This window comes from Penicillium cosmopolitanum, assembly GCF_028827165.1.
Source record: "Penicillium cosmopolitanum strain IBT 29677 chromosome Unknown utg000009l:1.0-9042332.0:1.0-9050551.0, whole genome shotgun sequence".
Lineage (NCBI taxonomy): Eukaryota > Fungi > Ascomycota > Eurotiomycetes > Eurotiales > Aspergillaceae > Penicillium > Penicillium cosmopolitanum.
Window position 1 is genome coordinate 761,966 of NW_026622679.1, and position 21,131 is coordinate 783,096.

The following is a 21,131-nucleotide window of genomic DNA, read 5'->3' on the forward strand; positions in this document are numbered from 1 at the left end:
CAAGAAATGAAAAAGAAAATAGAAAAACTAGAAAAACTAGAAAATTTTGTCTGTCGTCTCAATAGGTTGACAAAGGTCTAGGAGCCCATCCTCATTATATATCTTCATTGGGGCTTTCAGGAAGAGCCACAAGTGGAAGCCCCTTTGGGTGTTTTTGTCACAGTCTCGATGGTGGTTGTGATAGTCTTGACCGTTTCCGTTTTCGTAGACGTGGGACGAGCAGTCACCGTCACGAAAGCTGCGTCGTCGTGGGTACTGGTCTCAATGGTCGTTGACGTAAGTCGTGGAAGAATCACCGTTGACTTCGCTTTCAATGTCTTTGTTATAGTAGTCGTTGAAGGGGAGAGCTTGGTTGTGCTATTCAAAGTGACAGTCTTGATGTTGGTGACGGTTTTAGTGGATCCAGCCATTGTAGTCGTGGAAGTTTTTGTTTTCACTGTGCCAGTTTCGGTCTTTGGTGTCGACATAGTCCTGGTTATCGTCATGAATGAAACTCCCGAAGATACAGTCTTAGTGAAGGTCTTCGTTACAGTGATGGTTGCCGTCGCGGTCGCGGCTGATGCGGCGGATCCATGGCCTGGTTGTGTTTTGGTCACCACTGCAGTTAAATATGAAGTGGAGCCCTCAACTGTAACGGTGGAATTTGCCACGAACATCGTGACTGTCGACGGCTCAATGACCGTTGTAGTGACCGTGGGAGCTGCGAGGGGGCCAAAACCAGTGCGCTTTTCCTTCTTCGATTTGATACAACGCAATGTTGTGGTGGACTGAGCCGTGGATGTTACCGAAAATGTGCTGGTCGAGGTAATGACCACAGGCCTGCCTGTCAGCGTCGTTGTTCGCCCAGGATTGACATTCATTGTAATAGTCAGAGTGGTTGTTAAGAGAGGAGGTCGAACTGTGTGAGCATCGGTGACGGTGGTAATTGCTGTCATCATGGACGATGACGCGGTCTTAGTGTGAGTTACTGAGCGTGTAGCTTTAACTGTTTTCGTGACATAATTTGCATGCATAGTCTTCACAACTGGTTTATCGAGAGAAGCTGCTAGCATAGCGGAGGCAGCGGCCTTTGTAGGTTCAGTGTCAATCGTGATCGTCAACGTCTTTGTTGAGGTGTATATTGGAACGGTAATGAGAATGGTCGTTGAGATGGTTGGTATTGTTGTGATAATATGGGGAGAACCAGCGCCTGTCACAGGAGGGGTTTTGGTTGATGTAGTTGTCGAGGTCTCGTCGGCTGCAGTAGTCGTAGTTGTAGAGGTCTCTGAATGAGTCGTAACAGAAGTTCTTGTGCTGGTCTTTGTCTCTATAGTCTCGGGATCGGGATCGGGATAAGGGATCGATGATGGAGGTGACGGTGTATTACCAGACTGACCGGCAACGAAAGGAGTGCCAAAAACATGATTGAAATCAATCCAAGTGATTCCTGAGAAGAATTTGGCTATTTCGAACTCAGAAGCAGAAGAATCATCCAATTGTGTCGCGAAATTGACACGCTGAGAAGTGTCGGACCCTGGTCCACTGTTCTTGTATTCCCCAAAAAGCACATGAGCCGTCCGAGGACTGGCAATCGAGCCCCTTTCCCATCCTCCTTCCTCAACAATTGCGCTCAGATATGAAAGAACATATGCTACGCGCGCATATGAGTTCTCAGGTCTTCCAAGGAATATTCCAGATATGGATTTCGAATGGTCCGCAGGGGAAATGGTGCATTGGTCGAAGACAAACCCTCCACGTTTAGTCCGAGTGCCTCGCCGGTCGGCAGTAAGGCTCAAATCACCTTGGTTGGGTGTAATGTGAGATTTGAGGAAATATCCCGATTCTCCCCCCCCAGATCATGTCTACATTTCCTTCAATCAAACTACTTGAAGCGAAGAGCAACCCATTGATCAGGAGCGCATTCCGGTTACCAACAACTTGGCAACCATACAAACCAACGTGGCTAGAGGGTGCAACTGCCAGAACGAGTGACGCTTTCTTCTCGGATTTGCCATTAATGTTGGAAAAGTTGATGTTGATCGCTCGCACTTTTGCTTCTTTGAAAGATGCAGTGGCGGTGTTGCTGTTGGCGTCGCCAGAAGCCGTGTCCCGATAGAGTATTGTCACTTGGTTTTTGGAATACTGCCCTGGGGATTCTGAATATCCCATCAGTATCACGGTACCAGATTGACTCGCTGTAATTCTCTCCTCGTACGTCCGGGGAATATGAATATCGTGGAAGTTCCAGTAGGCAAAGCAGTCAAACTGTCCAATGCGCTTTGAATACTGGCATAAGTCTTCATACCGGGCACCTTTGACTGGGAGACCACATATGCACCAGAGGGTGGCTTGGTTCCATCATAGCCAGCGTTCTGGGGGGAAGCCGGACTTGTACTAGAGACTGCCAGTCCCGGCAGATCATACGAAGGAGCGTATGTATAGGCTTTCATGTCAATCCAGGATGTATCAGCGATCCAATTTGACAAGTTGTATTTCTCAGCCTCATTCTTGCTCAATTGGGTCGCAAACGGTGCGCGGTGACCTGAACTGCCCGGGCCAGAGTTACCGTACTCGCCAAAAAGGACATGAGTGGTCCGATGGCGGCTCTGTGACCAAGCCGTCCATACACCAGGGTTAATATGTTTGTCCAAGAATGAATTCATGTAGACCACGCGACTGTACTCTGAATAAGGTCTCCCGAGGTAGGTTGTTCCAATGTTGTTTCTGTCGTAGGAAAGAGCATTATCGCTGGAAGAACTCGTCTCGATCACCCTAGATGTATCCATGACAAACCCTCCCTTTGCACTGTCTGAAGCTCTCCCTTGTGCCACAATGGAGCCACCAGGTGCGTTTACGGCGATGGATGACTGGTGAATAAAGGCGGTCGAGAAACCCCAGATGAAGTCGGCGGAGCCTTCGACGTAACAATTGGACAACACTTGGGTACCTTCATTGGCAAGAAGGGTATGTTGATGGCTGATGAATGAACAACCATAAGCAGCTACTTGTCCATGAAAATCAGCGGCGAGGGCATCTTTCAGGGCCAATGGAGAGGCGGTATTGGAAAAGTCAATGTTGTACAAAGCCACAACGCCCTTTGCGCCGGATGTTTTGACTTTGATGACGGCCGAGTCTCCATCTGTGTCCGGACTAGATGAGGTACTTGAGACTTTTATGGTGACTTTGTTTTGCGTGTAGTCGTTGAGGAAATCGGATTCTCCCCGCAGGGTAGTCTGCCCGGATCGGGTGATAGAGATTTGCTCCTCATAATCACCCGCTTGGATGAGGATAGTATAGTCCCCATGTTCCGGTAGGGCAGAAAGAGCAGCAGTGACGTTGTTAAACTGACCGGAGGAGGGTGAGGTTGAGACGACCAAAGTTGTTGACGGTTGGGGATTGCCCGTCGCGGAGCCGCCGCTACCGCTGTCATCTCCACTTTCACTTCCTCCATCACCAGATGATCCAGTGTCAGTGTTCGAACCAGATGAGCTATCTCCAGAGCCAGAGCCATTGCCCGAGATAGAGGCGCCACCATCTCCCCCGTCACCAGAGGATCCATTCCCATCTCCAGAGCTGCTTCCACTGCCATCGCTAGACCCAGTATTGCTTCCATCATCGCTATCACTGTTGCCATTGTCATCTGCAGTGCCACTGCCATTTCCAAAGCCGGTGGATGTCCCGGTGGAGGTTGCATCATCGTTAGAATCACTTCCAGTGCCCTCACCTTCAGTCTCATCTCCAGAACCAGTAGATGACCCAGTGGTGCTTCCATCACTACTATCACCGGTCCCATTTCCATCCCCGGAGCTGCTGCTATTTCCACCGCCTGTAGGTCCTGTGGAGCCATCAGCACCGCTGTCACTTCCACCGCCATCTCCTCCACTGCTGTTGCTATCCCCAGCGTCACCACCACCAGAGGAGTCGCTGCCAGAGCTGGATGACCCACTCCCATTTCCAGATCCACTGTCATTTCCAGATTCATTTCCATCTCCAGAACCGGTTCCAGAGCTACTAGCGCTCCCATCACCACCACCACCAGACGAGCCATCTGCAGAACCAGAGCCATTGTCAGCTCCAGAAGAAGTTGCAGCACCACTCCCTCCAGTCCCAGAGCCGGATGAGCTTCCAACCCCCGACGATCCATTGTTATCGACAGAAGTGCCATCTCCTCCGCTTCCATTGCCATTGCCATCTCCATTGGATCCATTTCCTCCTCCACTGTCACCGTTGTTGCCAGTGTCGCCTCCTGAGGATCCGTCTCCAGTTCCTGAGGAACTATTATCACTTCCATTGCCGTCACCATTAGTACCACCTTCCCCAGAAAGGCCATCATCGCTTCCGCCAGCATTGGCATCATCGCCAGCGGCGCCATCATCAGATGAGCCATTCCCGTCTCCCAAAGAGCTATCACTTTCTCCATCTCCACTACCATCGTCATTGCCTGAAGATACGGCGCCAGTGTCATCTCCGTTTCCTCCTGTTCCAGTGGAATCATCTCCAGAGGATCCACTATTTCCTCCACCTTCACCTCCATCTCCAGAGCTGGTGCCATCGCCAGAGGATCCACCGCCATCACTGTCCCCAGACGAACTTTCAGTACCGGTCTCGGCCCCAGAAGAGCCTCCCCCAGCTTCACCGGTTCCACTGCCACTTCCATCACCTGAGGAGCCATTCCCATCTCCACCCCCGCTTCCCTCATCCCCACTGCCACTGGTACTACCACCTCCTTCTCCGCCAGAAGATGAACCTCCATTATTACTGGAGGAATCGCTGCCTGTCCCACCATTATCTGCTATTGAAGATTCGCCTCCATTCCCACCTCCATCTCCATTTCCACCGCTGCTAGCAGACTCATCTCCTAAGGAAGCGCCTCCTGTACTCTCACCATCGTCAGATGAACCTCCATCATCACCATTACCAGAAGACTCACTCCCACCCCCACTCCCGCTTGTAGAATCGCCGCCCCCACCCCCAGAGGAAGTCTCGCCGCTGGATGACCCATCACCGCTACCATTCCCGCCCCCATCTCCAGAAGATCCATCACCTTCAGAACCAGAACCAGAGGAATCCGAATTGTCCGCAGAGGAGCCACTCCCTGATGAGGTAGCGGCTGAACTCGCTGAAGTCGCTGCTGAACTGTCACCAGAGCCATCACCATCTCCTCCACCTCCATTGGCATCCCCACTGCCGGAGGAGCCATTGCCTGCGGAACTGCCCCCATCCCCCGCACCATCTCCGCCAGAGGTACTCCCGGAAGAGCCACTCCCTGAGGAATCATCTCCTGAGCCACCAGACAACCCTCCCGCGGTGCCACCCCCCGAGCTGCCTCCGGACGAAGTGTCGGCGGACCCAGACCCATCACCCGAAAGAGAGGATGAGTCCCCCGAATCACTTCCATTCCCAGATCCTCCTCCATTTCCAGTGGAACCAACACCTTCGCCAGTGTCATCTCCAGAGCCACCGGACCCTCCTTCATTTTCAGTTGCACCGGAGTCAGAGCCAGAGTCAGAGCCAGAACCATCTCCAGAACCTCCCCCATTTCCGGAAGAGCCAGAGCTACTTCCACTAGCGGAGCCGTCATCAGATGCACCACCCTCTCCCGATGTACTGGACCCAGAGTTACCAGCAATATCAGAGCCGTCACCCGATCCTCCATTGCCAGATCCTCCCCCATTTCCAGATGTCTCTAACCCTGACCCTGCATCACCAGCACTATTCCCATCGTCTGAACCAGCACCATCACCAGTACTAGTGCCATCTCCAGACCCGGTTCCATCTCCAGACCCGGCGCTATCACCAACACTAGTGCTATCTCCCGAGCCAGCGCCATCTCCGGAGCTAGCGCCATCTCCAGAGTCAGCGTCATCTTCAGTACCAGTGCTATCTCCATCACCAGCACTTGAACCATCTCCAGACCCGGCACCATCACCAGTACTAGTGCCATCTCCAGACCCAGTTCCATCTCCAAAGCCAGCGCTATCTCCAGAACTAGCGCCATCACCAGAACCAGAATCATATCCAGTATCAGAACCGGAGCTAGAACCAGAGCTAGAGTCAGACCCATCACCACCACCCTCGCTAGACCCTACTCCATCTCCGTCGCTAGCACCAGACCCATCGCCAGTGCCAGACCCCCCTCCATCTCCAGACGAACCTGATCCGCCTGCAGAACTGGAAGACCCGTCTCCTGAGCCCGAACCACCTTCAGAGCCTGAGGAGCCTGTGCCGTCTCCGGAGGCTGAAGTGCCGTCCCTGCTCCATCCTCAGAGGATCCATCTGCGGAATCGGAGGAACCAGTGCTTGAAGAGCCATCATCACTCCCGTTTCCCTCTCCGGAACTATTATCAGAAGATCCAGTATCATTCCCACCAGATGAACCTCCGTCTCCGCTATCTCCATCACCTTTTCCATCGGATTAGGTCCCGCCACCAGGATTGGTGGAAGGAGCTACCACGTCCGCGCTTTCTATGGCCGATAGAACAGCAGTGTCAATCCAATAGTTGTCCGATATTGCCACTTTCGGATCCGCATTGGCGAAAACCGCAGAAATTGTGAAGGGAGCGAGGTCTGAGGATGATAGCAAGCTCACGAACTCCGAACGTTTGTCTATATTGTTCGCGAATGCACCAGGACCAGTATTGCTATATTCGGCATATAGGTTTCTATCGTCCTGGGTTGTGTCATCAATGTGTACCCCAGATCCGGCGATCGAGTTTTCGAGGCCGGAGCTACGAAACACAACGACCGAACCGGGACCCTTTGCGGCGGCAAGGTAAATCTGACCCTCAGAATTACCGGACTGTTCAGATACAGTGCATCGATCTAAGACAGTTGTGGAGTTGAAAAGAGTTCCACTTGATATACTCCCTTTGGTGTCTGCAACTCGACCTTCGTTCTTGAGTAGAATGATTGCTGTGTTGAAGACATACAGAGTTGCTGTTCCATCAATAGCTATGTCTGATGCTTGTATTAGGCTATTCGCGATTACAGCAACGCCCGGATTGGTTGAAATTCCAGTCCCACTACGTGAGATGAACTGGCAATCGTAGAAACCATTCTTGGTCCCGGCGATAGTCGCTGCTTTTCCTGAGCCGGTGTTGACGAAGTTGATATTCTTGAATTCGATCCCATCGATGCTTGCCGCTATTATCAGCGCGGAATTGCCATCTGCGATTGTCACCTTGTTCTGGGAGTACTCATTTAGACTTTTGGATTGACCGATGACAGCAACTGCCGGTGTAGCGGAGACGGTAACCGCTGGGTAGGTGCCAGCCAACACGGTGACTGTGGGGATCGCATGCTCCTGGGCGTAAGAGATGGCTTTTCCAATCTCCGTAAACTTGCCAGCGTAATCGGTTGCAACAGTAAGCGCTGTAGGACCTAAACAAAGCTGTAGTAAGTACAAAGCTCCTGCCCATAAACCCAGACCTAGACAGAGATGGAATAGATTTACCAACAGGTGGAGCTGTAGCTGTGGCTACTTCGGTCGAAGTCGTTGTTTCAGTCACCAAGACTGTTGTCGAGCACGAGCTTTCAGCAAGTTCTAGTGCTACAGCCAGGCTGCTGAATCCTAATATCATAGAGAGGCGCATCGTAGATGGCTACTGTCGACATCTGGTGTGGAGTTGTTCAGGTCTTAGAACACTTTAACCGGCATGATAACTTTTGAATGATTTGGCCCGTGGAAAAAAGAATTAAAAAACTAAAAAATTAATCTAAAAAAAAAAACACAAAAACAGAAATTTGAAAATTAAACAATCACATTTTCTTGCAATTTTGATTATCTCATGCCTAGCCAATCTCCATATGAATAAACTTCCAAAGTTGTTTCCAGATCAATCAATTAGAGTAGAGAAACATACAGACTATTTGACCTAGACCCACTCAATGGATGGATTCAGATGCAAGATCGGGAAACATGGAATGTAAATCTAAGTCAGTACTAGTAGTAATCTTCCAGACAGCATTCCTCAACCAGACACCTGGTATACCTCGGTTGTGCATATCCTGGCTGCTGGAATATCCCAGACAATTCCTGGTTAAGATCTCCAGGTGTGCTCCGTGTATTAAGCCCAAATGTTTTGATGTCGCAATGTTGATCCTCTACCTTTGCCGACGTGAATGCACATCCCGATTAACTGGTCATATCTATTTGATCAAGGGTCGGCCCCTGTATAGTAGCACTGGCACTGTGTGTCAGTTTCCCAAATTCATCTACATAGTAATAAATCATGGCACAGATAGCTGGGCATGACATTTTCATCTTTCCCCGAATGATCCCGTCTATTGTTGTCATTGTGGCCGAAGACTCATTTTAGGATATTTCGCCCTACTTACGAACAATTTCTACATATTATTGAAGTTTCATTCTCGACTTAATTTAAGTTTGAGAAAAAACAAGCTTTGGGTCAGACCTATTTTAATTGAGTTTCTCGTGGAGCAAACGGAGGTTTTTTGAACTATGTATCGTTAAAGAAATGGGAAATGACATTGCATTCCGAGCACCTCTACAATTATTCCATCGATTGCTAAAATCTTTGCATTTAACTCGTTCTGGGGAAGTCATATAGGAACAAAATTACTATTGTCATGTTCTTATTGATTTGTCTGCTGAACAGTTATTGTTATCAGTGAAAACATGTCAATCTAGTGGATTCATATGGCATGGATCCCTAATCTGAGCGTTATGAACCTTCAATTTGTCGCAGGGCTTTAGAGCTCGCGTATCCTGAGCGATCAAGGCATATTGGGATAAAGGCAGATAGTCAATCTCGCACTTTTAAATGTTTTGAATAGCGTATTATATTCTCTATTTAAAGTTTCATAGTTTTGACTTTTGACTTTGGGAAGAATTTTGTACCGGGTCCTCTTTTAGCTAAGAATCCATCTGCCCCCCTTATCTTCGGTCGAGCGTTAACTAGTATTTGCCTTTCTCCACATCGATTACCTCACAATAGGACACATATAATCGGTTGTCGAAACTTCCCGCATTATATACCATACCCAGCCGCAGGACCCGTCAAACAGCCTGTTCAAGTTGGTCACGGTGTCATAATGATCATCGCGACTGGTTAAAAGCCTCCTAGTAGTAGCAGATTGATGTCTTGCGACGACTTTTTTTAATCCCCAGGGTGTTGGTAGGCGCGCTGTTCTCTGTGTTCAACTCTGAACATATACCTGGGTACTAATACTACCACCCGAGAATCTTTCAGAAATGCATTCGTCACCTACCCAGGTGGTCGGTGACATATAATAACCCACTCACACGTGCTTGGTTATCTTCAACTGAATTCATCCCCTGGGCCAATTCTTTCTAGGAACTATAGTACTTTACAAATGAAGTATAAAGAAACTTGAACTGACTCGTAATGGGATGATACAACCTCCTATCACCTATTTACGAGGAGCATGTTATTCTAAGGCCTGGACTTTGGGGGTTCCACCCTCAGAGTCGGGATATGCCCTTCCTGTCTCCAACCTTCAAGTTAAAGTCCATTCAAGTTCAGGCTGAATATATGTAAGTACCTATATAGCCATTTGCTGGCAGGTGACACTCGCCACTAGTAACTAAGTAGTAGTTACTAGCCGAGGTAGTACTAGTGGTACTAACTACTACTACTACTACTACTACTACTACTACTACTACTACTACTACTACTACTACTACTACTACTACTAGGACCAGTTGCCCAGGTTGTATGCCTAAAACCTGAAGATATTATTAGCACTACTCACTGTGTATGATTAACGAGTACAAAGGTGTCACCATTTGACTCTTCCAATGTCATAGACAATGCTCCCTAAGTAAAAACCCCAGGGCTCCAGCCGCTTAATCACATTCTTGAGCCATATTTTGGGGGCCATTAATGGGCGGCGATCAGTGGCGATGGTGTTCACCGACCCAGAGTCGGCCGTGGGGGCTAACCAGCCTACGTCACATTCTCGATCGGCAGATAAAATGAGAGGATCGTCCTGCACATTCCGATTATTCAATCATAAGATAATATGCACACCCGAACGACTTAACACAATATGTCGACTCGCCAATTCGTCATCGCGGAATCCTGGGGCCCTCATTACACTGCAGTGAGCCTTGATGCCGAGGGCTCCAAGGATCGATTGTTCATCGAAAACTCCCCACATGCTCCTAAAAAGCCGGATCTGACACTTCATCGCACCGATGTCGATGGGGCTGTTCTCGGCTTGACTCAATTTCAGCGCTTTTCATCGAACTGCAATGTGAGACTGGAGAACGATGACAATGAGATCCACCTCGCGAAGAAGGGGTTGGTGTCACCGTCCTATACCTTCGACATCCATATTCACGGTAAAAAAAGGAGTTTAGCATGGAAAAGGACACGGTCGCTAGGAAACCACCGCACACCTCATGGGAATATCAAACTTATCGACGAGGAGAGCCAAGAAGTCATGGCCGTCTTTTCCCGCGATGGCTTCGCCTTCGTCCCTGGCTGCTTAGATATATACGGCACTTATGGCGAAAATTTCGAGCAACTGTCTCTTTTAACAGGACTGGCTGTGCGAGAACAACAACGACGCCAAACTACCCGATCGGTGCGTGCCGGTCAAGATAATGTTTACACGATGGGTGTTGTGGGGGTGGGAGGTGGCGGAGGCGGAGGAGGTTGCTAGATATATACTTGGACAATGATGACCTCAGGACAAAAAACTTGAACCTTGAAAAGTAGCCCGTGGCTAGTATTACTACGTAGCGGTTTCCATGCGGGACTCGGAGTAATTAGTATGGAAAATTCCATCAAGTGCTCAATAATTAAACTGCGGAGATATTATGACTAGTCCGAGTCCCAACTCAAAACATCGTTCAATGCCGACGGCCCCAATTATCCTCGTATTTGAGTGGCCTAGACTACCGGCAGTCTTCGGGACTCTACTGTAGCTCCGGATTTCCAAGCCCTTTCTGTTACATTGGCCGCCGGGTTACTGATGCACAGATCGCGTCCGCCTCTCCACTTTGTCGGCTTTGTGCCGGTGCGAACCTTGGAAAGGTCCCAGGGGGTTCTTAGCATGATGAATATTACAATGGAGTACTGCTGCAGGAATCCGTCTTCCTTCCTCACGTCGTCCGTTTAAAACTTCCTTGGCTACCGATGGAAGATCCACAACACAGAAAACGCAGCCGGTCGGGATGCTGGACTTGTCGCAATCGGTATGCTCATGTCCAACCCTGTTAAGGGTTTTCATCCCCGGCACTAATTTATTTATCTCCCAGTAAAAAAAGATGTGATGATGAAAGCTTCCCATGCAAAAGCTGCGTCAGATTGGGACTGGTTTGCGACCGAGGCACGAAACTCGTCTGGGAGGATGATGCAAGGAGGAAAGGAATGCAGCGACGAGGCCCACGGAAAACATCTCCAAACGCAACCCCAGGATCGAGATCAGAATGCATCGCCCCAAACAAAAGGCTGAAATCCGACAATGCAGTTTCCGATTTAGGTGAAGTTGACAGCAAATATTGTCCAATATCGGATAGCCATGTGGGCACGGCGCTCATTACTCAGATTCGCCTTCCCACGTTGGAGAGGCTGACCACCCACGAGTATTTTCTATTAGAACATTACATCCAGCGATTTTCCCGTATCTATCCGACATTCTCCGGTCCAACCAATCCCTTTCTCTCTATTCTTCTCCCCCTCGCAACGCAGCATCATGCTGTAATGAGTGCGGTTCTGGCTTTGAGTGGAGCGCAATTTGAAGCCCACCATGACACAAACATCGCCAAGGCTACACTTCGGGCGCGCCACCGTGCTTTAGAAGGTTGTAGATACATGTTAAGCTGTTCGGCATCACTGATGGATCCGAAGAACTCGAGTCCAGGAGAATCATCAACAGATGAGTCGAATAGCAACAATATTCTCCTAATATTAGCATGCTGTATCTGCCTCCTGCTTTACGAGAAGCTTGTAGGGGATGGTAAAGCGAATTGGATGCCACATTTGGCCTTTTTAGCCGTGCTCTTCGACCGTCTTGAGTCCCCTGGCAATTATAGAATCCTCGTTTCGATGCAGCGCGGGGATCAGCAAAGACAAGCGTTTGAGTTTATTCACCACCTATTCTTATACAATGATCTATTACACTCCACAGCCCAAAGGAAATCCACCCTGTCGAAGTTTTACCTACGGCCAGCGAAGAGCGCTGAACTCATATCCAATATTCCTTTTGTCGAAGGCATGATCCAAGCTCCACCCGTGCAATGGAATGATGATTCGACCAAGTACGGTCGTTTCTATTACCCCTATCTGGTAGCTCAAATAAGTGCCGGGATAGAGACAGTCTCCGATGCATGCATCGATGCCTGGGATGGCCGACTTGATTGGCTTCCTAGCTTTTCTTTACTAGGTATTCGCCTTTCATCAAACCCGGCACCCTCTGTCAAAAACATCCAGATTCCGGATATCGATCAAAGGACCAACAGGATGGACGTGGAAAGCTATTCCCTTATAAAGTCGCTTTACATGGATACGGCAAAGGTGTATCTAAGACAATGCCTGCGTCGCCGGCAAGGGCGTCAATCTTTGTCTCAGTGTGGGTTGAAGACGGTAGACCTAGCCTGCCATGCTACATCCCTCATTTCTCAATTACCAGATGGATCGAGGTTTGAGAATGTTCTGCTTTGGCCAATCGGCATCGTTGGTCCCGAGCTTACTGCTGCAAAAGGCTCCGAGAGGGAGTATATTATCGATCGACTAAGGGCGTTGGAACAGCGTTTCCAAATGAAACACTTCGAACGTGTACGAGAGGTCATTATCAAGGGATGGAATCGGTCTGCTCTGCTAAGTTCATTTAATGCAAACTTTCGTAGCGATGATGGTTATGACGATGATGTATTTCTCTTCGGATAGGTATGACTAGGCTTGCAACATCACACTACACACGATCCCAACAACGACCCCTATTGACCCAATGGTCGCATTTCATGCAGTGTCTCCTTCATGTACATCATCTGAACTTCCACCCAAGCCTCAACAGCCTTCACGTTCACGGTCTCAACTCGACATAGCCCTTTTTTCCCTTCTGGATCGGACGCATTCACATTCTTCTCATACATCTCTCGCAATTCCTTCGCCGCAATCTGTGCTCTTTGAGCCAGTACATCCAGTCGATATGTCGTCCACTGGAAGTAAAGCTCTGTCAAGTGGGATTTATTCCTAACATTGGAATTGGTAGTCTCGTCCAAGAGAGTCGGGTTCCTTGGCCGGAAGGATGTCACGATTGTGACGCGTTCCGGCATATTCGCGGCTGGAGCGGCAGTATGTGTGATATAACGACCCTGCAGGATGACAGCACAACCCTATCTCTGTTAATAGTTGGGTAACAAGGCTCGACAGGAAATATTGAACGAACCATTTGAGGGGCTTTGACTTTCAGAGTCGATCCGTCGGCTTTCTTCAGCTCGGTTTCTCCTCCAATCATGTGCCGGGCGTCTGACAGCATCACAACACATACAAAAGGGTGGGAGTCACGGTGCCACTCAATAATCGGCCTGGTCTGGTCAGTGACAGCTCGAGTCTGGGGCTTGTCCTTTTCGAATTCGGAAATAGCCTCTTCGGTTGCCGCGGGTGGCTCCAGAGGAGTCTTGCGCACAGCATCGAGACCACCAGGTCCTAGCTGGACATTGGTGTGGCTGATCTCATAATCCATCGCAGGAATAAGGTCAACCCCGGCATTGTCACTGATAATCTTCAAAACCTCGGGTGAGTGCCAAAACTCATGGATGAAGGACGCATAACGAGGAGCCATTCCCGGATCTGAACAGATCCAGGTCGGGTATGATGCATGCAGTTGTCCAGAACATCACCACTAAAAATCTCACGGCGATGCTGGATAATGGCGTCATGGGATAGCAAGGGGAAAGGCTCAGTAGAGGCCACCGGGGAAAGTTCAGTGGGGCTTTGACCAAGATCCTTCATTTGGAGTATATCTGATGGTGGTGAGTAGGCAAGATGCTGCTTAGAATTGAACTTGGCTGGTCCACTTTTGCCGGTTCCAGTCATGTCGTCGGTACATAATGATGGGGCCATGATTAGACAGTCGACTTGAGGGTGCCTAGTTGTTTTAGAATGAAACTATTTGAAAAAGACAATCGGGAAAGAAAATCTGACATTACAAATTTGTGAAGACTACTTGAATAATTTATAGCTGCTTAAGCACACTTACCAAAACCTTGTAAAGCATCTATACTCAGCGCCGAATTCCCCAAAATGGCCATTTAAACCGCGCCAACAAATGAAGACAAATAAACCTCATTTAAGTCATGTTGATTTGGAGTGTTCAGCGAGAGACTGAATTTAATTTTCCAGCCTGATACTTCAACATCACCTCGAGTTGATCTTAACCCCAAATGGATATTCTAACCGCCGAACAGGTCACTCTAGACTCAAAATCTTTAGCCCAACTGCGGGCCTGGGGGGGTATATCATTTGACTTTTGGTTCCGAAGTGCCGACAATTCGTGACCAACATAGAAGCAGCATATGAAGTCCTTTCAGACCAACTATCCTGCATATGTTGAGCCATTATCTGGTATAGCAAGTTGTTATTCAGCACGCCAACATATGCAGTCCCAAGGTAAAGGATCTCGGCAGGATCTCGGCTCTTGGGAATATCCCGCCGCGGCAGAGATACGAATGGTTCCATGGGCTCCCCAAGTGTCAGGGTTTTAAAACATAGGAAATACCGCCACAAATAGCCGTGTCACAAGACAGTTCAAAAAGTACTTTAATTCTTCTCCATATTATCCTAATTTTAAGATTCTTCCCAGGCGGTTGGTCGGGCCCTCCGCGTCACTTTTCTCAAAACAAACCCTTCGAGCCGCCGAGGCCTGAGCGAAAAAAATTCAAATCCAACCCCCGAATTTTCAATCTTTCCACAAATCTCATGGTGATGCTTGGAGGGTGAGGGGGGGCTGTGGAGGTGGTACGCTCTCGCATCCGAATTTTCCCCTCATCGTGTATTCTCTGTGCCTACGGTTTGGACCCAAGTGAAAATGGATAACCGATTGAGGTGGGCGGGTACTATTAGTACCGTAGGGAGTATATATATACCTGGGTGGGCTCCGTTCAAGTTGCCTAGCCCACCTGGGCATAAACCTGAAATGGATCTCGATCTGGTTTTCAAGTTAAACCTGAAGCCAGTATTTCACACCTGGGCAGCCTCGGGTCTTACTAGTAACGTTGCGGGTAATCCTCTCAGTCACCGAACACACAACAGACCCTCGAATAGCTACTCGGAACTTGAATCTCCCTGGAGATGATCAGCCAAGAACGGTACAAGTTTCTCACCCCAATCGAGATGAGAAGGATCTAGAGCGGCATCACAGGTGCACCAAGGAAGCGGGAGCAGGCCATGCTAGCTACCGTGGAATTGACACACGCAATGTTCAGCCTGGTGCAGATGAGATTTATGATTTAAAGATTGCTATTCTCAATGAGGCTTTAATCGACCTTGGGATAGGACGTTATCAATAGATGGTATTCCTGACCACTGGTTTAGGTTGGTTCATCGACAACATATGCAATTTCTTTCCCCTGAACCCTGATATCACGATTCCATTCTGATAAACCAATACTACACAGTTCTAGATGCAAGCTATCACCATCATCAATCCCCCTATACAAAAGAAGTTTGCAGTCAACCAAATTGCGTTTTGACGGTAGCCAAATATGCAGGCCTTATAATAGGAGCTAGTGTATGGCCAATGACTGCAGATTTCATTGGTCGACGGCCTGCATTCAATGTCACACTTCTGATTACGGGTATTAGCGGATTGGTAGGAGCGGAAAGTCCAACCTTTTTTGCAATTTCGCTGTTCTGTACAGTCATTAGACTTAGAAGTAGCAGAAATCAACCTATTGACAGCGCCATATTTCTCAAGTTCACACCTACAACACACCAGTACCTACTGACTATGTAGTCTGGGTTCTAGTCTCTTAGACAAACAGTAGCAGCACTCGTAGCTTAGTAAGATTACTGTCTACCCATTTATATATTCAAAATCTCAACCTTTAACTAGGCCATTGATCGTTAATTTCACATGCTCCTCAGCAACGGAATACGCATTTCAAAACAATCTCAGTTAGCGCTATTCTTACTAGACATTTGGTGGTCTGCCTCTAGCCATATTCTTTGCTCAGTTGTTTTTCCGCATTCATAAAACTCCCAAGTATCTCTTAGGCAAGGGTAGAGACAGGGAAACAACGGAAGTTATCCAAAACATAGCAGAGAGGGATGAAACCACCACCTAGCTTACTGTTGATCACTTTGAGGCTGTCTCGGCGAGACTGCAAAGTTCGGAACCAGATGAGACCGTGTCCGCTGACTCTTCGCCCGTATCTAACAATATCATCCGTCGTGCAGTAAAGGCTTAGGCTCCTCACCGGGTCATAGCTCTATTCTCTACCCCCAAAATAGCGCTTTCCACTTCCATAATGTTATTTCTGTGGTGTAGAATCAGAATAGCGTACCCGCTTTACAACTCTTTCATACCCATCTACTTGGAGACTAAAGGTGTGAGCTCCGGTGGGGGGGTCATTGAATGAAACATATCGCAACTATGCCATTCAAGCCGTTTGTGGAATTCCGGCTTCCATCATCGGTGGTTACACCGTTGAGATGAAACGCGTTGGACGGAAGGGAACAGGTGCCATCGCTTGTGTTTCTACTGGTGTCTTCTTATTCCTCTTTACTAGGGCCAATACCCCCGCCAGTGTTCTTGGATTTTCCTGTGTCATTGCCTTTTTCCAAAACCTGGTCTCTGGGTTACTCTATTCATATACACCTGAATTATTCCCAGCTCCAATCCGTGGTACTGGAAATGGTCTTGTGGCTCTAGTTAATCGGCTTTCTGGATTAATGGCCCCAATCATCGCGCCATACATTGGCGTGGAAACTAGCATGCAGATCTGGATTTCCCCAGCGCTGTTCGTTGTAGCAGGAATTGCGTTCCTGGCATTACCGTACGAGATGAGAGTTCGTGCAGCTGCATAGTATATTACTAGTACTGGTGGTGTATGGCTAGTGAGACTAGTAACCGAGGGAATGATCTGGCTAGTTTAAACCGTATATCGCATTTTCAGTCACTTAAACGAAATAATAATGACTTAATAATGGAACACCAATAAGATCCCTTGGAATTAATGCATTTATTTTGACACACATGGTTTCTTCGTATTCATGGAATAGCAAGCTTTGCTGACCGCAACAATCTGTAAGGACAAGCATGTAAGCTTCCAATGACTGTGCAAATCGACAGATCCTCCGATCTCACCGCTAGATGAAGATGCGAGGCAAGGGGGAGGGAAATGACACATCTGTCTGGCCATACGGGTACAGACAGGGCTCACTGAAGATATGCCCATTCCAATATTCGTTAATCACACGAACTAATTCATTACACCCAATCGTAGACTCAAAACTGAAAGAATATAACTACTATAGCGGTGGTTAGATATTTCAACGTGAATGTTTACTGGAATAACTATTTTAGTAGTACTAGTAGTAACTAGTATAGTTAGCATTCTAGCTACTAGTATACAGTAGCAGGTGAACAGTTGGAGTTTCAATTTTGATGTCGTGTCCATTAGTGCGAGAGGTATCCATTCGACAGTATTCCAGTTGCGTTATGGCGTAATTACCTATGGTATCTTCCTCTCTACACTACTTCCCCCTAATCTACTTAGTACCAGTTCCACTCGGAGCATCGCCGAGTGTTCTATGGAGCACAAATGGCGTAGAGTCGCAGGGGCGTGTTGCATCCGCCGATCGCTTCCCACTCGGAGGCTCTCGGACTCTTATTTCTCTTCCCTCCTGAACCAGTTGTGGTGGGTTATGGGGTTCTGGTACGGTGGACCCCTCCAAATAACCCTGGAATCATTGGAATCATCCGAATTGCTGCCCCTCTTCGTTTGGCACTCCCCGCATCCCGCGGTCGCGTGGGGGGTAGAATCCAACGGGGCATTTATGACTCCATCGTCTTCCCCGGGATTTCATCTTCGTCTTTAAATCCATCCAATCCATTTAAATTCATTTGTATCTTCCTTCGAAGGGCCTCCTCAATCTAGATCCCTTCAGAACCTTCAGAATTGCATCCAAAATGGCCGGCCCACAACCTCCCTATCCTCTTCACGATTCCGTCAAGGATCTCTTGGACCCGGAGTATGTCGCCTTCTACAACGAACATGTCATCAATAATCAGCAGGTTCATCTGCAGCCCGTGGCCGCATCGCGCACTGGTGGTGTCCTGATCCCTGGCGCTGGTCCCATGCTGGAAGTTGGTTCTACCAAGGATATCTCTGTTACACGCCGAGCAACTGAGGGTCCCTCGGTGCCCATCCGCGTCTTCACCCCGAAAGGTGAAGCTCCCCTTGGCGGGTGGCCGGTGATGCTCTACTTCCACGGTGGTGGCTGGGTTCTGGGAAATATCGACACTGAGAACGTTGTCTGCTCCAACCTCTGCGTTCGCGGCAACTGTGTCGTTGTGACAGTTGATTACCGGTGAGTTCGGCCACTCCTGTCCCAGCAATTAATCTCTATCTCTCAATGGGCAATTCATGATCTAATATTGATTGTCCTCCGACAGTCTCGCCCCGGAAAACCGTTGGCCGGCCGCCGTCCACGACTGCTGGGAAGCCCTATTGTGGCTGGTCCAGGAAGGCCCTGCGACCATTGGCATTGACAAGTCCAAACTTGCGACGGGTGGTTCCTCAGCTGGTGGAAACCTTGCAGCCATCATGACTCACAAGGCTTTGACGCTTTCGCCGCCCGTTCTTTTCAAGGCTCAGCTGCTCTCCGTCCCGGTGACCGATAACACTGCCACTGTCGAGAACAACGACTCATATCGTCGCTACGAGCACACCCCGGCCTTGCCTGCTCCGAAGATGATCTGGTATCGCGATCACTATCTACCCAACCACGCCGATCGCACCGACCCGGAGGCCAGCCCGCTCTTCTATGCCGATGGATACGCGCAATGCCCGCCAGCCTTGGTAATGGTGGGTGAGCTGGATGTGTTGCGGACTGAGGGAGAGCAATATGCCGAGAAGCTGCGGCAGGCCGGCGTCGAGGTTGATTTGCAGGTCATGAAGGGCATGCCGCATCCTTTCCTGGCCATGGATGGTGCTTTGTCTGAGGGTAAGCGATGTATTACCCTGATGTGCGATGCCCTTCAAAAGGCTTTCTGGAGTTGAGTGATGAGCGACCACGAAAATAGATATAATTGCATAGATTTTAGAATTTCTTAGAATTTTCTCTTGAATGAATGTCCCTAAAATTTGAAACAACTCTATGAACTATTGACTGATTAAGCAGTCTATTTAAACTTTCTGTTTCATCTCGTCGACAGTATTAGAGATGACCATCGTTCACCACTTCCAGAAAGCCATTCCCAATGACACCAAGGTGGACCTAAGAAGCAATGATGATTATTTGATCGATGGATACAGCAGGAAGAGCCAACAGAAACTCACAATTCGGTTGCCCAATTTAGCGACAGGGTTGGATTCCAGGCCGATAATCACTGTGTCATGCTCGTCAGGAGCGACAATACGCTGGAGTAACTCCCCGAATACGGAATGTATCTCTGCTATAACTTCCCCTTTTCTCAGAGTCTCGGCTACCTTCTTGTAGACTAGCCTCGCTGTTAGTAAATGCTAAGATACCCCAGCTCCATATCTCCTCACTTGCCTTGAAGGATCCCTGCGGTTTGCGAGAATAGCCAATACTTTGCGAGCCCCATTAGAATAATGCACATTCAGCGGAAAGGACTCTTGCGCTTACGCTTCGGCAGCAAATGACTGGACTCTGTTGCTGCACTTGGGTAGCATAGTGATCGAACAAGAGCGGATATCCCAATCGAAGCGTCAGAGTATTACAAATGCCGTCGACAGTTCTCATGATAAGATCATGCTGGAAAGTGCTCGGATTGCCAATCTGAAACATTGTTGTCAGATACGTTGTTGAACTAAGCAGGCATCCAAAACATACCTCAATTGTCAGTGCTTTAATGCCATTCTGCTGGGCACATCCACGGAGCGAACCACCTGGACTCGAGTTGTGCACGATTATTTGAGGACTGAGATCGGTTGCCATTTTGTTGATATTATCATCGTTCATATCAGCGCGAACATACAACGAGTTCTGTCGACCGACGGATGCTGTGTGAAGATCGAATACATAGTCCAACTTCGTGACAATCTCGTGGAAGACACGGTAGGCATATTGCTGCGGTGCAGCTCCATTGGATTTGCTTGATGATATTAAGTTAATTAAGGTTTGAAGTTGAAGACAGGTGAGGGTTTTACCCAGGCATGAGTCGATTGAGGTCGTGACCATCAAACGAGCGAACGGAATCCAAGAAACCCGGTACATTGAGTACAGGAATTCCGATAAGAGTACCTGTTATTGTCCCCACTACGCCTCCGCTTCGCAACGATTTCTCAAGACGCGCAAATATCTGTTGAATCACTGGGATCCCATTTACCTCGTTACCATGAATCGCGCCAATGATTCCCACGGTCGGGCCAGGAGCAAAACCGCGATATGCGAAAACAGGGACATTGACTGGCCCGAGTGCAGAGACAGATATGTTGAGCCAAAACTTCTCAAACTTTCCGGGCGCGAAGTCTTCGATGTCAAGGGATTCAATTGTCGATATGTCGGTTGGTCCTTTGTGTGTCCAGGGGCCAGGGCCGGTCATGTTTGATTCGATAAACAAGGGAGACATGATTTTCTCTTCTTCTGTTTTTGCAGTCTTAATTTTGGATTTATTTTCTTTCGACTCTCTCGTTCACCTTCCAGTTTAAAGGGAATTGTCGATTCCTTCACCTCCTGGGTGCTCGGCCTGTCGCGGAAATTTCCCCTTTGGGCGAAATCAGCGATCGCTCATTCGGCCTGAAATGGACGATTCGGCGTACTTCTTCCCCAGACTTTGCTCGCCGCTATCAACTCGCCTCTCCAGTGTGAATAATCCCAGCCTTCACTGAGAAGGGAAAGGGAGTTGGGACTGAGAAACTATTTCTTCCCTTCATCCTCTCGCTCCCTCCCTCTTCTCACAAAAGACCCGAGTCTAGCATTTCCCTCGCCAACTGTAGAAAGCCAAGGGAAAAACGGCATATCTATCCT

At 48.6% G+C, this 21,131-nt stretch overlaps 7 protein-coding genes across 7 annotated transcripts; 4 read left to right on the top strand and 3 right to left on the bottom strand.

Annotated features, from left to right (window-relative positions):
• Nucleotides 1-116: 116 nt before the first annotated feature.
• N7509_008348 (pectinesterase family protein) lies at nt 117-7,593 on the bottom strand (the record flags this gene model as incomplete). Its single annotated transcript, XM_056632985.1, has 6 exons — nt 117-1,780; nt 1,935-2,135; nt 2,195-6,015; nt 6,069-6,307; nt 6,431-7,359; nt 7,533-7,593. 6 exons carry the CDS (start codon nt 7,591-7,593, stop codon nt 117-119), a joined length of 6,915 nt encoding a protein of 2,304 aa, XP_056483605.1.
• Nucleotides 7,594-10,011: 2,418 nt separating this feature from the next.
• N7509_008349 (uncharacterized protein) lies at nt 10,012-10,629 on the top strand (the record flags this gene model as incomplete). The annotated part of the gene is made up of 1 exon (XM_056632986.1): nt 10,012-10,629. The coding sequence occupies one exon, from the start codon at nt 10,012-10,014 to the stop codon at nt 10,627-10,629; it is 618 nt and encodes a 205-aa protein (XP_056483606.1).
• Nucleotides 10,630-11,672: 1,043 nt separating this feature from the next.
• Nucleotides 11,673-12,857, top strand: N7509_008350 (uncharacterized protein; the record flags this gene model as incomplete). Its single annotated transcript, XM_056632987.1, has 1 exon — nt 11,673-12,857. The coding sequence occupies one exon, from the start codon at nt 11,673-11,675 to the stop codon at nt 12,855-12,857; it is 1,185 nt and encodes a 394-aa protein (XP_056483607.1).
• Nucleotides 12,858-12,907: 50 nt separating this feature from the next.
• Nucleotides 12,908-14,036, bottom strand: N7509_008351 (uncharacterized protein; the record flags this gene model as incomplete). Its single annotated transcript, XM_056632988.1, has 3 exons — nt 12,908-13,306; nt 13,360-13,763; nt 13,829-14,036. 3 exons carry the CDS (start codon nt 14,034-14,036, stop codon nt 12,908-12,910), a joined length of 1,011 nt encoding a protein of 336 aa, XP_056483608.1.
• Nucleotides 14,037-15,711: 1,675 nt separating this feature from the next.
• N7509_008352 (membrane transporter) lies at nt 15,712-16,381 on the top strand (the record flags this gene model as incomplete). Its single annotated transcript, XM_056632989.1, has 4 exons — nt 15,712-15,926; nt 15,956-15,974; nt 16,109-16,216; nt 16,259-16,381. The coding sequence occupies 4 exons, from the start codon at nt 15,712-15,714 to the stop codon at nt 16,379-16,381; spliced, it is 465 nt and encodes a 154-aa protein (XP_056483609.1).
• A 1,676-nt stretch (nt 16,382-18,057) lies between these two features.
• On the top strand, nt 18,058-19,198 carry N7509_008353 (alpha/beta hydrolase; the record flags this gene model as incomplete). The annotated part of the gene is made up of 2 exons (XM_056632990.1): nt 18,058-18,506; nt 18,592-19,198. Coding segments are annotated over 2 exons (1,056 nt in total), but the record flags the coding sequence as incomplete, so codon positions are not given.
• Nucleotides 19,199-19,355: 157 nt separating this feature from the next.
• Nucleotides 19,356-20,706, bottom strand: N7509_008354 (M14 family metallopeptidase; the record flags this gene model as incomplete). The annotated part of the gene is made up of 6 exons (XM_056632991.1): nt 19,356-19,415; nt 19,478-19,638; nt 19,788-19,817; nt 19,883-19,940; nt 19,995-20,256; nt 20,312-20,706. 6 exons carry the CDS (start codon nt 20,704-20,706, stop codon nt 19,356-19,358), a joined length of 966 nt encoding a protein of 321 aa, XP_056483611.1.
• Nucleotides 20,707-21,131: the final 425 nt, after the last annotated feature.